At 42.6% G+C, this 13,834-nt stretch overlaps 1 protein-coding gene across 6 annotated transcripts in view; it reads right to left on the bottom strand.

Moving 5' to 3' along the window:
- PXDNL (peroxidasin like) overlaps nucleotides 1–13,834 on the bottom strand; it is a 453,359-nt gene that overhangs the window by 64,559 nt on the left and 374,966 nt on the right. For 5 of the 6 annotated variants that reach the window (XM_045455353.1, XM_045455355.1, XM_045455351.1 and 2 more), the window contains 2 exons: nucleotides 4,217–4,351; nucleotides 1,232–1,440 (listed from right to left, as the gene is read on the bottom strand). In XM_045455353.1, the coding sequence (XP_045311309.1) occupies nucleotides 1,232–1,440; nucleotides 4,217–4,351 (344 nt within the window). Of the gene's footprint in view, nucleotides 1–1,231; nucleotides 1,441–4,216; nucleotides 4,352–13,834 lie in introns of those variants that run through there. The other variant, XM_045455357.1, reaches the window with a different exon arrangement.

The following is a 13,834-nucleotide window of genomic DNA, read 5'->3' as shown; positions in this document are numbered from 1 at the left end:
CCTGGCCATCATCACCAAGAACTTGAGGGGAGGAAAATTACACCTCCCCCTCACAGAACTGACTTTTTTCTGTCCCCTAAAACCCACCATAGAGAAAAAGGAAACTGATTCGGGTGTTGCTGTGTTTTTGGTTCAACATTCTCTCATATTTTTTTAAATTTTTTTTGGCTTATTTTTGAGACAGAGAGAGACAGAGTGTGAGTAGAGGAGGGGCAGAGAGAGAGAGAGAGAGAGACAGAATCTGAAGTAGGCTCCAGGGTCTGAGCTGTCAGCCCAGAGCCCCATGAAGGGTTCGAACCCCCAAACTGTGAGATCATGTCCTGAGCCGAAGTCGTTATTAAAGGAGAAGAGAGCTACATTTCTTAAGAGTTATTGTGATGACAAAATGCATGCTTATAAAGCACCTTAGTTACAGTTTGGCTCGTAAAACGTGGTATGGTAGATGTGGCAAATTATGTTGTATCACTAGACAAAGTTCTCTATCAGGACATCCCCAAATTTCCAATGAACATGCCTGCGACATCTTAGAGAGACTAAATAGTCTAAATAGCTGAGCTATGATTTTTTTTCCTCCTCTCTCTACTCAGCTGACCCCCAGGAAGTAGACATATGCAGTACCAATGACTGGAGTTTGATGTTTGCCATAGTCATCTGAAGGGCAGTGAGAACGAGAGACCAGATGGACGACCAAGTCCCCTCCCCACCTTACTGGGCCCCTCCCCATGATGACAAGCCCCTCCCTGCTCTGCCGGGCCCCTCCCCACTCTACTGGGCCCTCCCCATTATGACAAGCTCCTCCCTGCTCTGCCAGGCCCCTCCCCGTTATGGCAAGCCCCGCCCCATACTGCCAGGCCCCTCCCCCAATGACAAGCCCCGCCCCACACTGCTGGGCCCCTCCTTCTATGACAAGACCCACCCCACTATGGCAAGCCCCGCCCTGCCGGGCCCCTCCCCATATGACAGGCCCTGCCCCACACTGCCGGGCCCCTCCCCCTATGACAAGCCCCGCCCCGCACTGCCGGGCCCCTCCCCACTCTGAGGAGGCTGGGGGAGATGCACTCTGGCCTTCCCGTGGCCCTCTCCAGCATCCTCCCGACGTCCAAAGGGAGAAGAGCGCAGGCGCGGTCTCCCGCGCGCGCACTCTTGTTTCAGGGGCATAGGTAGGCCTGGACACCCGGCTACACACTGGCGCGCCTGCGCAGATCCACGATGGCGGCCGCCGCGCACCCACCTTCGCAGCAGTCCTGCCACACGCGCAGATCCACCTGCGGTATCTCGCTGCAGCTCAGGTAGTCCTGCGGGTACTGCGCCTTCACGAACACGTCGGCCTGCACCTGCTGAATGTTGTCGCCGTTGTCGCAGAGCACGCGGCCCAGGGACGCCTGCCTCAGCTGAGTGAGCTGCGCGGGGGTGAACACTCCGGGGTTCTCATACCAGAACCTGGTGGCCAGCAGGGAGAGGCGTGCAGTGAGGCTCCCGGAAGGGCCCTGAGCTGCGGGCCCAGCGGCGACAGCGCAGCGGCAGAGCTCCAGGGGAGCAAAGATACGGAAAGGATTGTCTGCTCTCCAACCAAGCACGCTTTCAACTGCCTCCGGTGTTGACAAAGTCCTTAAATCCCCTGCTTTTGAACGATCGCTTTCTATTCACGTTTTACAAAACGATTCAATAAAGCTTTGCAAAGTTAAAAGATAAATAAAGAAAAGCACGTCTTCTAATCTAAAATTCCATAAGCTAGCCTTAGAAATTACCTGAACAATTTTAAGACTGACATGTTTGCCTAAAAGAGAAATAGTGCTTTTTAATCATTAATACATACTAGTTGATTATATCTATTAGCTAATTAGAATAAACACACTCGATTTTCAATTAAAAAACAAATACAGTTTAAAAACACTATTAAAGTGAGCCCTTGTTCATTCCTTCAGGGAATATTTCCAAGCACTTTTCTCAAGCCGGGCAAACAACAGAAGAGAGGAAGCCAAAGGCCGTTACCATTCACATGGTATATGGGCTGACTTGTGTCCCCTCGAAATTCACATTCGTTGAAATCCTAGCCCCCAGTATTTCAGAATGTGACTTTATTTGCAGACAGGGCCATTAAAGAGGCGGTTTAGTAAAAATAAGGTCATTAGGGTGTCATGGGGGGGAATTACGATTATAATCCATTATGACTAGTGTCCTTACAAGGAAAGGAAATACGGACACAGGTCCAGAAGGAAGACCTTGTCAAGACAAAGGGAGAAGTTGGCCATCTACAAGGCCACAGAGTCCTCAGTAGGGATCAACACCCCCCACCTTGATCCAGTCTCCAGAACTGCAAGACAATATATTCGTCTTTTGGACTTGGTTATGGTAGTCCTAGTAAACTAATACACATGGAGAAAACAGTTTATTCAAAAAAAAAAACACAAAGCTTTCCAAAATTTGCTTAGTTTTTGACCACATATATTCTTAAATTATTATCGATTGAACATATCAGCACAGCTATGTGTTGCAATAAATCCAGAGTGCCAAAACTAATTTAGAAACATGAAAATGAAATACTGTACTCTGAACGTTGGCCAATGTGCAATAAAGGAATTACATCTGTTACTACTTTCTTTATAATATAATTCATAAATAGAAGAGACTGGGAAGAAAAATTTTAAATAAAGAATAATTTTGGGGATGCCTGGCTATGTCAGTCAGTTGAGCTCGATTTTGGCTCAGGTCACGATCTCACAGTTTCATGAGCGCTGACAGTGTAGAGCCTGCTTGAAAGTCTCCCTCTCTCTGTCCCTCCCCCACTGGCATTCTGCATCTTTCTCAAATTAAATAAACTTTTTTTAAAAAATTAAAAAAATAGTTTTTAGTGTAACTTTAATTAAAAACTAAGTTTTAGGGGAGCCTGGGTGGCTCAGTCGGTTAAGTGTCCGACTTCGGCTCAGGTCATGATCTCACAGTCCGTGAGTTCGAACCCCACGTCGGGCTCTGTGCTGACAGCTCAGAGCCTGGAGCCTGTTTCAGATTCTGTGTCTCCCCCTCTCTCTGACCCTCCCCTGTTTATGCTCTGTCTCTCTCTGTCTCAAAAATAAATAAACACTGAAAAAAAAATTTTTTAAAAAACTAAGTTTTAGGCAGTGTTTAAGTCCTTTGTATAAATATATAATTGCTGTGATAATACAGAACGTTGAACTGTTGAACAGGTTCACAAGAATCCTAGCCCTTACTCAAGACTGTACTAACGATCCAGAAGATACAGCGAGGGCCCCGGAACACAGTTGGTTCAAGTAACAGAGGAGAGCTAATAGTGTGTCCCATGCCAACTCGGCGGGGGCCGCTTAGTTTTTCAGTTTTCTTCGTTTTTATCCTTGGCTAGCCTTGCAACAAAGAGACTACACTAACTTCCGTCTCCTGCCAGCTGTCATAATTTCATAAACTCAAGTTGATCCACAGTAGATACTTTAGCCAAACCAAGAGATTTTTAGGAAGAAGCCCCATTTATTCTTCCACTAGTAAGTGCCCTCAGCACACAGTTCTGCAAGGAGGTCTGGTCTTGGGTCAACCTATCTCCCACGAGGATGAAGGGATGGGGCCTCAAGCCTGCTGTGAACTCCTGCACCACCAACATCATTTACACTTGCCACAATCTATGCACCCGGGGTACTACTGTTCGATGGACTGTATGTACATATGAGGCAACAGGTTTCAGCTGATATGCTGTGCACGTCATAGTCCAGTGCATTCTTTAAAATGTTTTTTTAACGTTTATTCATTTTTTGAGAGACAGAGAGAGATGGAGCATGAGCGGGGAAGGGGCAGAGAGAGAGAGAGGAACACAGAATCCAAAGCAGGCTCCAGGCTCTAAGCTGTCAGCACAGAGCCCGACGCGGGGCTCGAACTCACAGACCGTGAGATCATGATCTGAGCCAAAGTCGGACGCTTAACCGACTGAGCCACCCAGGCGCCTCTGGTGCATTCTTTTAACTACTGACTTCTATGCCCTTCCTAGTCAGTCTATTTCTTCCTTCCTTACAAAGATTTACAAGAACTTATAAAAATGAATGCCATCTGGTATTATCAGTGGTCAGAAAAATTCTGTGACCAGATGCCATTTGTTATTTCTCATATTCAATATATTTTAAACCATAGGAAGTACAGACTCATACTTATCATGCATGATTTGGGAGAAAACCCCAATTTTGTTATCTTCGAGAAGTATAACATAATTCTTCACCTATCTCCATCTCTTAGCCGCTGAAACTGGGTAACAAACAGGCACATAAGTGTTGGTCCCACTCTCGTACCAGGGATCAGGTCTTCAACCATGAGGGCGGGCCAGAGGTCGATGTTGCCTGGAGAGCCGTACAACCTGAAACCAAGCAGACAGACATCACATGCTGGCCTGGCAAAGTGGCACTCACAGAATTATTTATACTAAGGACTGCAAAGCAATTTTTGCATTTTATATACACTAAAAAGAAAGGCAGAGATGATTTTTATTCTCATTTCACAGGCAACAACGTTGAGATGACGGAAGAATTCAGGGATCACCCAGCTGGCCAGGAACAGAGCAGTGGCCCAACCAAGAGCATTTAACACCATTCATGTAAGATCTACTGCATTCTTCTTTCTAATTACCCTGTAAGTATATGGAATATAACTCTGTGTGTGTGTGTGTGTGTGTGTGTGTTTGCAGATCTATATCCAACTAATTCTTCTAGAAACATGTAGCAAATACACTAAGCATTAAAAAATTTCCATGTCAGTGTATTTGATAGTTATGCTAAACAGAGTGAAAAAATAGTTTGTGGAAATAATTTAATGTGTTAGATAAATTTCTTTCTTGCTAAAAAGAAAATGATCCTTCGGGGCGCCTGGGTGGCTCAGTCGGTTGGGGGTCCGACTTCGGCCCAGGTCATGATCCCGCGCTTTGTGGGTTCGAGCCCCGCATCGGGCTCTGTGCTGACAGCTCTGGGCCTGGAGTCTGCTTCTGATTCCGTGTCTCCCTCTCTCTCTGCCCCTCCCCCCACTCCATCTCTCTGTCTCCCAATAATATACATTAAAAAAAATCAAAATAAAAAGATAATCATCCTTAGATTTGGGATTTGAAGTGATTTTTAAAATTTAAAAACTATCATAATGCTAATGATAATTTAAGCCAAACAGCTTTGGACACACCACCCACTTAAAGAAAGAAAACATGACCAGTACTCATGAGACTCCATGTGAGAGCTGCTGAGACCGTCTTTCCCTGTCTCCTAAACATGGGAACAACTTGACCTGTCCTTAACACTTTATTTCATGCGTACGATTCCATGGACTCCATATACTTTAGCTTCATATGCTTTAACCTTGGCACAAATGGAAACATAATGTTCATACTTCTTTTCACACCACAGTTTATTTGGATTCGTCCTGTTGCTGTACCCCCCTGCAGCTAGTTCCTTTTCTCGGCCCTAGAGTAGCCCCTTGGATACTCTTCCGATTTAGTCGTCCATTCTACTGGTGATGAATATTTGTGGTTTGCAACATTTTACTGTGAACATTCTCACCCATGTTTCTTCATACGGACAGAGGTCTCTCTAGACTAGGAAATTTTTATGACAAAGGATACGATAGCAAATATTTTCAGTGTGTGTGCCACATTTTGCCATTAGTCAACTCTTCCCTTTTTCACCAGAGCAGCCAAAGATAGCATATAAAAAAATGGACGCGGTTGTGTTCCAATAAACCTTTCTTTACAAAAGCAGGCGGTGGGTGAGATTTGGCCAATGGGCTGTGGTTTGCGGATCCCTGCTCTAGAACATGCCAACACTAACTCTTCAAATGCAGACACTTTTAATTTTAATAGATAATGCCAAACTGCCTAAAATATATGTACAGTTCATACGCTCATAATAAGCATATAGAAGTTGTATGTGATACATATCCACATGCGTATCTTCAACTTTAACAGGTAGTGCCCTTGGCACATTGAATTTCTTCAATATTTTTTTTGAGTTTAGTTCAGTGTCATTGCTGCGACGCTTCTTACTCCTTCTCCTACCTCCTCCTCCTTCCCCCTCCCCGTGATCTTCTCCTTCTCCTACATCTTTTTTCTTACTTTCTGATGATAGCTGGGCTTTTATATCTCCAAGTACTTGTCTGAGTGTTTGAGTGCTTGTTTAATTCAGATTCAAGTGTTGCATTATAGATTCCTTCTGTTTCCATTTCCCCCCCACCCCCCCGGGAGAATTTTTCTCTGTAATGTTTTGATTTGCATTTCTGTTTTCTTGCTCCCTAGCTTTCTTTGAAAGAAGTCCCCCGCCCCCTCTTTGCATTTCATGAAGTGGATTTCCAGTTGGGCAGCATACCGTTCTGTCACTGCCGTGCAGGACACATGGTTGATTGCAGTGTTGGTGGCAACAGGGGAGAGCAGGCACTGGCACGCTTTATTTCTCTTTCATTCCTTAGGCATCCTTCATTTCACTTCATTCTACTTTAGCTTCCTGTCGGATATGAAGGGGCTGTCCCCTCTCTCCTTATCTCCTTCGGTCCCTAAAAATGGTTATCTCTGGTTACTTTCGGCCCTGGGATTGGTGTAGACACCAGAGCTGTATTTGGAGCCATATTCGGTGATGTAGACTTAGCACTTACTGTCGGACTTTGTCCTCCTAGAGAGATTTCTTTTTTCCTGTAGTTCATCTATGCCGATTCCCTTTCGTTGGTCCACAGAGATTTTTGTATATATATTTTTTTCAACGTTTATTTATTTTTGGGACAGAGAGAGACAGAGCATGAACGGGGGGAGGGGCAGAGAGAGAGGGAGACACAGAATAGGAAACAGGCTCCAGGCTCTGAGCCATCAGCCCAGAGCCTGACGCGGGGCTCGAACTCACGGACCGCGAGATCGTGACCTGGCTGAAGTCGGACACTTAACCGACTGCGCCACCCAGGCGCCCCGCGATTTTTGAATGCTCCATCCTCTCCACACCCACACTTGCATGGAGGTGGAGCTCCAATGGAAGTTCTGTTGGAAGCTGGGGATTATTTTCAAACTTGAAGCAATTTGAAATTGATGCCATTGTTGTCTCCTACGAATTCTGAATGTATAAGCCATGTGTTTTGGGATGTGTCTTCTTTGTAGTCTCATAGTTTTGTAGGAGGCCACGTTAAGAGATGCCGAATCAAAGAATCAAATGACCATTGTTTTTCTAAGGCTAACTTGACAATATGTCTGCTTTGTAGAATCTGTGCTCATCTGATGGGTGTGAATAGGTGTTTCACTAGGATTTTCATTATCTTGATTAGTTGGGCATCTGCTACATATTGATTGAGCTTTTTTTTTTTTTTTTTTTTTTACATAAAATGCCTATTTACACTATGCCTTTTTCCCATCTTCCTATTGGATGGCGTTCTTCTTTCTCACTTTAGGAGTTCTGTATATATTCTGGATGCTAATGCATGGTTATCTATGTTCGAATGTATTCCTCCAAATTTGGGACCTTTTTTATTAATCCCTCTCATTATGTTAGACTTTGATGAAAGTATTTTTTTGAATTTAAGGTCAATTTTCTCAATTTTTTTTAGGTGGTATTTTTTTTAATTTTACTTAAAAAAATTTTTCTTGGGGCGCCTGGGTGGCGCAGTCGGTTAAGCGTCCGACTTCAGCCAGGTCACGATCTCGCGGTCCGTGTGTTCGAGCCCCGCGTCGGGCTCTGGGCTGATGGCTCAGAGCCTGGAGCCTGTTTCTGATTCTGTGTCTCCCTCTCTCTCTGCCCCTCCCCCGTTCATGCTCTGTCTCTCTCTGTCCCAAAAATAAATAAACGTTGAAAAAAAAATTAAAAAAAAAAAATTTTCTTCCCCAATGCCATAAAGATATTCTGACTTTTTTTTTTTTAAGTTTTAAACTTCTGCCTCTCAGATGTAAGCCCTTCATCTATTTGGAATTGATTTTCATATGTCATGTGAGATAGGAATCCATACTCATTTTTACCCATGGATAGCCAATTTTTACTGCACCACTTACTGAGAATGTTCTCATTTCTCACTAATTTGCCCGGCAGTACTTTCAAATATCGTGGTTCCACGTGTAAGCACATTTCTTTGTGTGGCTTTCTATTCTATCAGTCTTTCTGTCTATTCGTGAATCAATATCACACTATGTTAATTACTAAAAGCTGTATCATAAGTGTTGCTAACTGGAACATCAAATCACTCAGATCCTTCTTGGCCATTTTCTCTACGAAGTTCACTTTAAAATCAGCTTGTGGATGCCACAACAAAGAACTATTAAGATCTTAATTGGAATTACAATAAATACATCATTTTAGGAGAATACTGACACATTTGAATTATTGACTATTGCTTCTCCTGAATGAGATACATGACTCTATTTCTTACGTGTTCTCTAGAAACTATCCGATTTTCTTTCCTAACGTAACGCACAACTTTTGTTAGTCTTTTCTCCTCATTTGGTATTGCAATTTGACTTTTCCTATATTCCTTATATGTAGAGAACTTGCAAAAAATAATTATGACAGTTTTATCCTTTCCAGTAGTTACCTCTTTCTTATTTTATTGTCTTCACTATGGTTTCCATACAACTTTTTTTTTTTTCAACGTTTATTTATCCTTGGGACAGAGAGAGACAGAGCATGAACGGGGGAGGGGCAGAGAGAGAGGGAGACACAGAATCGGAAACAGGCTCCAGGCTCCGAGCCATCAGCCCAGAGCCTGACGCGGGGCTCAAACTCACGGACCGCGAGATCGTGACCCGGGCTGAAGTCAGACGCTCAACCGACTGCGCCACCCAGGCGCCCCACCATACAACTTTGAATATTAACCATGGTAGCTGCCATACTTGTCTTATTCATGTGTTCCAATGAAATGTTTCTGGGGCTCCTGGGTGGCTCAGGCGGTTACGCCTCCCACTCTTGCTTTCCGCTCAGGTCATGATCTAACAATCATGAGATGGCAGAACCTGAGTGGGGCACGGAGCCTGCTTAAGAGTCTCTCTCTCTCTCTCTCTCTCTCTCTCTCTCTCTCTCTCTCCCCCTTCCCCTCCCCTGCTCTCCTGCACTCTCTTCCTCTCTCTCAAAAAAAAAAAAAAAAAGTCTGTGAATTGTTAAGAGCTCATAAAAGAAAAGGTAGTTTGAGGTTTTAGAAATTAGAACATTGAACTTTCTCATAGAGTGTAACCGTGGCTTTGTTAATGTCAGTCCTTTGATACAGATTTGTTTTTCACCTTTTTTTAAAAAAAATTTTTTTTTAACGTTTATTTATTTTTGAGACAGAGAGAGACAGAGCATGAACGGGGGAGGGGCAGAGAGAGGGAGACACAGAATCGGAAGCAGGCTCCAGGCTCTGGGCCATCAACCCAGAGCCCGAGACGGGGCTCGAACTCACGGACCGTGAGATCGTGACCTGAGCTGAAGTCGGAAGCTTAACCGACTGAGCCACCCAGGCGCCCCTGTTTTTCACCTTTTAACCAATCCACTCCTATCCCTATTGTAACTTAGTGCTTTTATTGTGGCTCACTGCATAGCTCCAGGAAATACTAGGAGCCTTTTAAAGACACTTAGTATAGGTGCCAACCGTATTGGTTGGTACCGCATTAGAGGGAGGTCTGAAATCAGTAAGTTCTCCAAACATTTGTTACCCATTCATCTGCATTACTCAGGAGAATGTCAGCTCTAGTTTTTTAATTTTTAAAATTCTAGGCCTCGTATTTCTTCTTTCTTGGTTATAGTTAGTCCCTAGTAAGACTATAAACCAGCTTCTATGTTTAATTTCTTTGGTATATCAATTCACTTCTTTTTTTTTAATGTTTTATTTTTTGAGAGACAGAGAGTGAGAGAGCGAGAGAGCGAGAGAGAGAGAGCAGGCGACGGGCAGAGCGAGAGGGAGACACAGAATCCGAAGCAGGCTCCAGGGTCCGAGCTGTCAGCACAGAGCCCGACGTGGGGCTCAAACCCATGGATGTGAGATCATGGCCTGAAGTCAGTCGGTCGACTGACTGAGCCACCCAGGCGCCCCTCAATTCACTTCTTCAATTTCCTCCCCAAAGCTAATACTCAAACACTCAACAACGTTTGTTCCATACTTGAAAGGAGTAACCCAACACAAAGGCGGCATGGTTATGACTGTAGAAAGTCACATAATCTGGGACGGCACCTGATCGGTGCTGCTCCTACACTGACAACAGCAGTGGCACCACCCTCCTTGGTGTGCAGTGCGGGACCAAACTGGAACGTGCCAGGTGCTTGGGATCATAACGTTGGCCTAAGTGGCACATTAGTGTGCAATGCCCAAAGCAAGTGTGAAAACCGTCTTCACGGTCTCCAAGCTCTGCTAATGTAACATTTAACTGTGTCTAATAGAATTTAGCTTCTAACCTTTTCCATCAGTGCAAAACAAGCCAGACACAGACTGAGAAGAGTAAATAAACAAAGTCCAGCTACGCTGAGAGTGGTATTTCTGTTACAATTCTGATGCACAAAGAGCTGAAAGAAAAGATCTGCAAACCTCGGCATGAACGATTGCACGCCCCAAAGATGACAGCGTCCATCTTTATCTAATTTCCTAACAACAGTCTGACTTCGAGTCTGCTTTCGAAGGAGGAATAATAAGACCTTTCAGTTGGATGGCTCTGACAGACACCAGGGGAGAAGGTCCTGTATAGAATTTTTTGTTTTTCAGGGCTCTCCATGGTTCCTGATTCAAAGTGAAAAACAGATAATGTAGCAAGATATAATTTTACTGAAACAAATACAAGGCTTTACCACAAACACTAAGGAATGGTGCCTTGGGAGAGGGTGTCCTTGTGGAAAAGCTTTCCGACCCTCTTCTGAATTTTTAGAACAAATGTGATCATTTAGTAGCTTTTGGAGAGAAAAATATGAAACGTGTCCTTCAAAAAAGCAACATGCCCTTGCGTACTCTCTCCCAAAATAAAAATTCCCTCTGCCTCAGGATGATTGCTTCAATTTGACAGAAGCAAATGACAAAACCATTAAAGAAATGAAAACAATGAGCATATACCACGTCACCAGTGTGACTAGTCACAGCAGACACATCGTCCAATGTAACTTTACGGTTGACTTAAAGTCACCTAAACACCAGAAAGAAATGTGAGTTCCTTAACGGGGAGCTGAAATTCCTCAAAAAAACTTTTTAACAGAAGCTTATCTCAGGACTGTACCTGCTTCCTGAAAGATTTTAATGACATCATATTTTTTTTCTTTTCAAATTCCTCTACAATTGAGATTTTATGCATTTTGGAGCACCATAAAGCTCTGTCTTTAAGAAACATTACCTCTGTAATGGAAATAGCACAGAAAATTAGGCAAAGGGGGAAAATAAAGTATCACTTTTTTTGAACAAACATATAATACAATCCATTTTTTGCTTTCACAAGAAGAGGAACTTTTCTTGCTACTACAACTTTGTATGAAGAAAATCATCTAAGCTACTTTACATAATATTTTATAGAGAACTAAAAATGCTAATAGTCATCAAATTTTCAGAAGCAGAGTACAGAGTATAAGACTCTAATTATATATTTATAATTTATATACAAATATATATATTTATATATAATCTCTATATTATATTTTTATAAGACTCTAATTATATATTTTATAATAATACAAATAATCATCGATTCTCTATCTTGGGATCAGTTAGGAGAAAAGCGAAAGAGAAGGGGCAAAAGACTAGAATAAGGAATAGAAAGAAACAGAAGAATAAAAGCATAAAACCAAAGCAGAGAATCCAAGAGCAAGACAGAGATACTGCAGTCGTGGAGTCATGGAGACTAGGAAGGACTCCCTCACGTGAAAAAGGACAGGTTTGTCCCCATCAGAAACTCATCCACATGGAACAGTAACATATTTGAAACACATTCCTCAAGAGTATCTTGCATGAAAACAGTATCCGCAAATTTACAGCATGGCAACCAGTAACAATTAAATTCCTCCTCTATTTTACCCCGGTGGTAGCCGTAGATGAGAAATTCGCTTTTCTGGTATATTTTTCATAGTCAGGATAAAATACAAATACTGAACAAAACATTTTTATTAATTCTACTCACATAGTAGCAACCCTTTGAAATCTCTGGCTCTAAGAAGTGTTCTCTTTTTATTTAAAAGATTCCTTAACAAGTAAGTATTGGATGTTAAAGACATGAAAAGCCCTAAAGAGACTTTTCATCATATCATAACCAGGGACACAGAAAAATAAGTTGAAGAGGAAAGGAAATACACTTTTCACTGCATGAGAAAATATTACTGAATGTCATGTCTACAAACCACATAAAATTATCTAATATACATCCTGTGGTAAGCATCCCACACTTAAGGAAATACAGTAATAAGCTACTGGTTTAATTCTGATTATGACATATACACAATTAACCCTTTGTTAAAAAAAATTTTTTAAGTGTTTATTTATTTTTGAGACAGACAGAGCATGAGAGGGGCGGACAGAGAGGGAGACACAGAATCTGAAGCAGGCCCCAGGCTCTGAGTTCTCAGACCCTGATGTGGGGCTCGAACCCACAAACCGTGAGATCATGACCTGAGCCGAAGTCAGAAACTCAACTGACTGAGCCACCCAGGTGCCCCAACCCTTTTTATAATACACAAATTCTTAATAACTTCTGGAGTTTTCTAAACACTGGTCTGGAATTAAGAATAGAACTAATTGACAGACTCTGGTCTAAAATGCACAGGCCCAGCAGAAGGCCGAAACAGGTGTTTAAGACACAAACTATAGTATATAAAAGTGTATCCACAAAAATGGAGATTTCTTCTAAGTCTCCAAAGTCTTGCTCCATATGTCATTGTAGTTGTAGCAAGACAGATAGATTAGATTAGATAGATGGAAGATAGATACTAGATAGACAAATAGATGGAGAGTAGATAGATAAATAGGTAGATGATATAGATAGAAAGATATGGATAGATAGCTTATAGGTAGGTAGGTAGGTAGGTAGGTAGAGAGATAGATAGACATAGAGAGTAGATAGAGGAGAGTCTTTTCTATATGTCAGTTAAGTGATAAACATTTTATTACCCTACTTGATCGTAACTGTAAACATTTTATTTATAAATTTCATTTGTATCTCCAAAGCTGCAAAACAATTTTGGCTTGGTACTCCGTCTGAACCTCCTCCACTCTGATCCATTACTATTTTAGACGTTCTCCACCCAAATCCAACTTCCCATTGCTCTACCCTTGCACCTTCACAGATGACTGGGACCCCTCTTCACAGAGCAAATGAAACCCACCACAAACTATGACACTGCTAGCATCTCATCATCTTCGCCTCCTCTTACAATTCTCCCTTCGAGACAACATTCTAAAATGGTGAAAATTCTCAAATTACGAGAATAAGCAGTCCCCATTTCGTATCTCCTATCACTCGCTTTTCCCAACATGGCGCATTGCATTGAAATTCAAAGGCCACATAAACTACTGGTAATAGAGCCTTCCCGGGTTTCCAGATGGGACTAGTTGTAGTGAGGGGTCGTGAGGAGGTCACCTCTGGTGTGCGAAGTCCAATCAAATGGGAGCGACTGCTGGTTGCCATGAGAACCACATCCAGAAGAATTCTGAGGTCATATCCGGGTTCAGCATGAAAGAGTCTGTGAGAGTTCAGCAGTGTTTGTCACAGAGGTAACAGAAGGGGACTGGTCACACAACGGCTAGTTATTTGCCTTTTTCACTAGAATATTGACCGTGTGCCTGTTATTAGGCAAATAGCAAGAACAGACTAGACAGTTCATAAATACTTATTAATTAGCTTAATTAATAATTGAACGCACTGGTGAATATAATGGTCAAAGATGTTTCTATTCCCTGAATACTA

The sequence above is a fragment of the Leopardus geoffroyi genome, chromosome C3 (assembly GCF_018350155.1).
Source record: "Leopardus geoffroyi isolate Oge1 chromosome C3, O.geoffroyi_Oge1_pat1.0, whole genome shotgun sequence".
Classification (NCBI taxonomy): Eukaryota; Metazoa; Chordata; class Mammalia; order Carnivora; family Felidae; genus Leopardus; species Leopardus geoffroyi.
The sequence above is the reverse complement of the archived record's forward strand: the minus strand, read 5'-3'. Positions and strand labels throughout refer to the sequence as shown.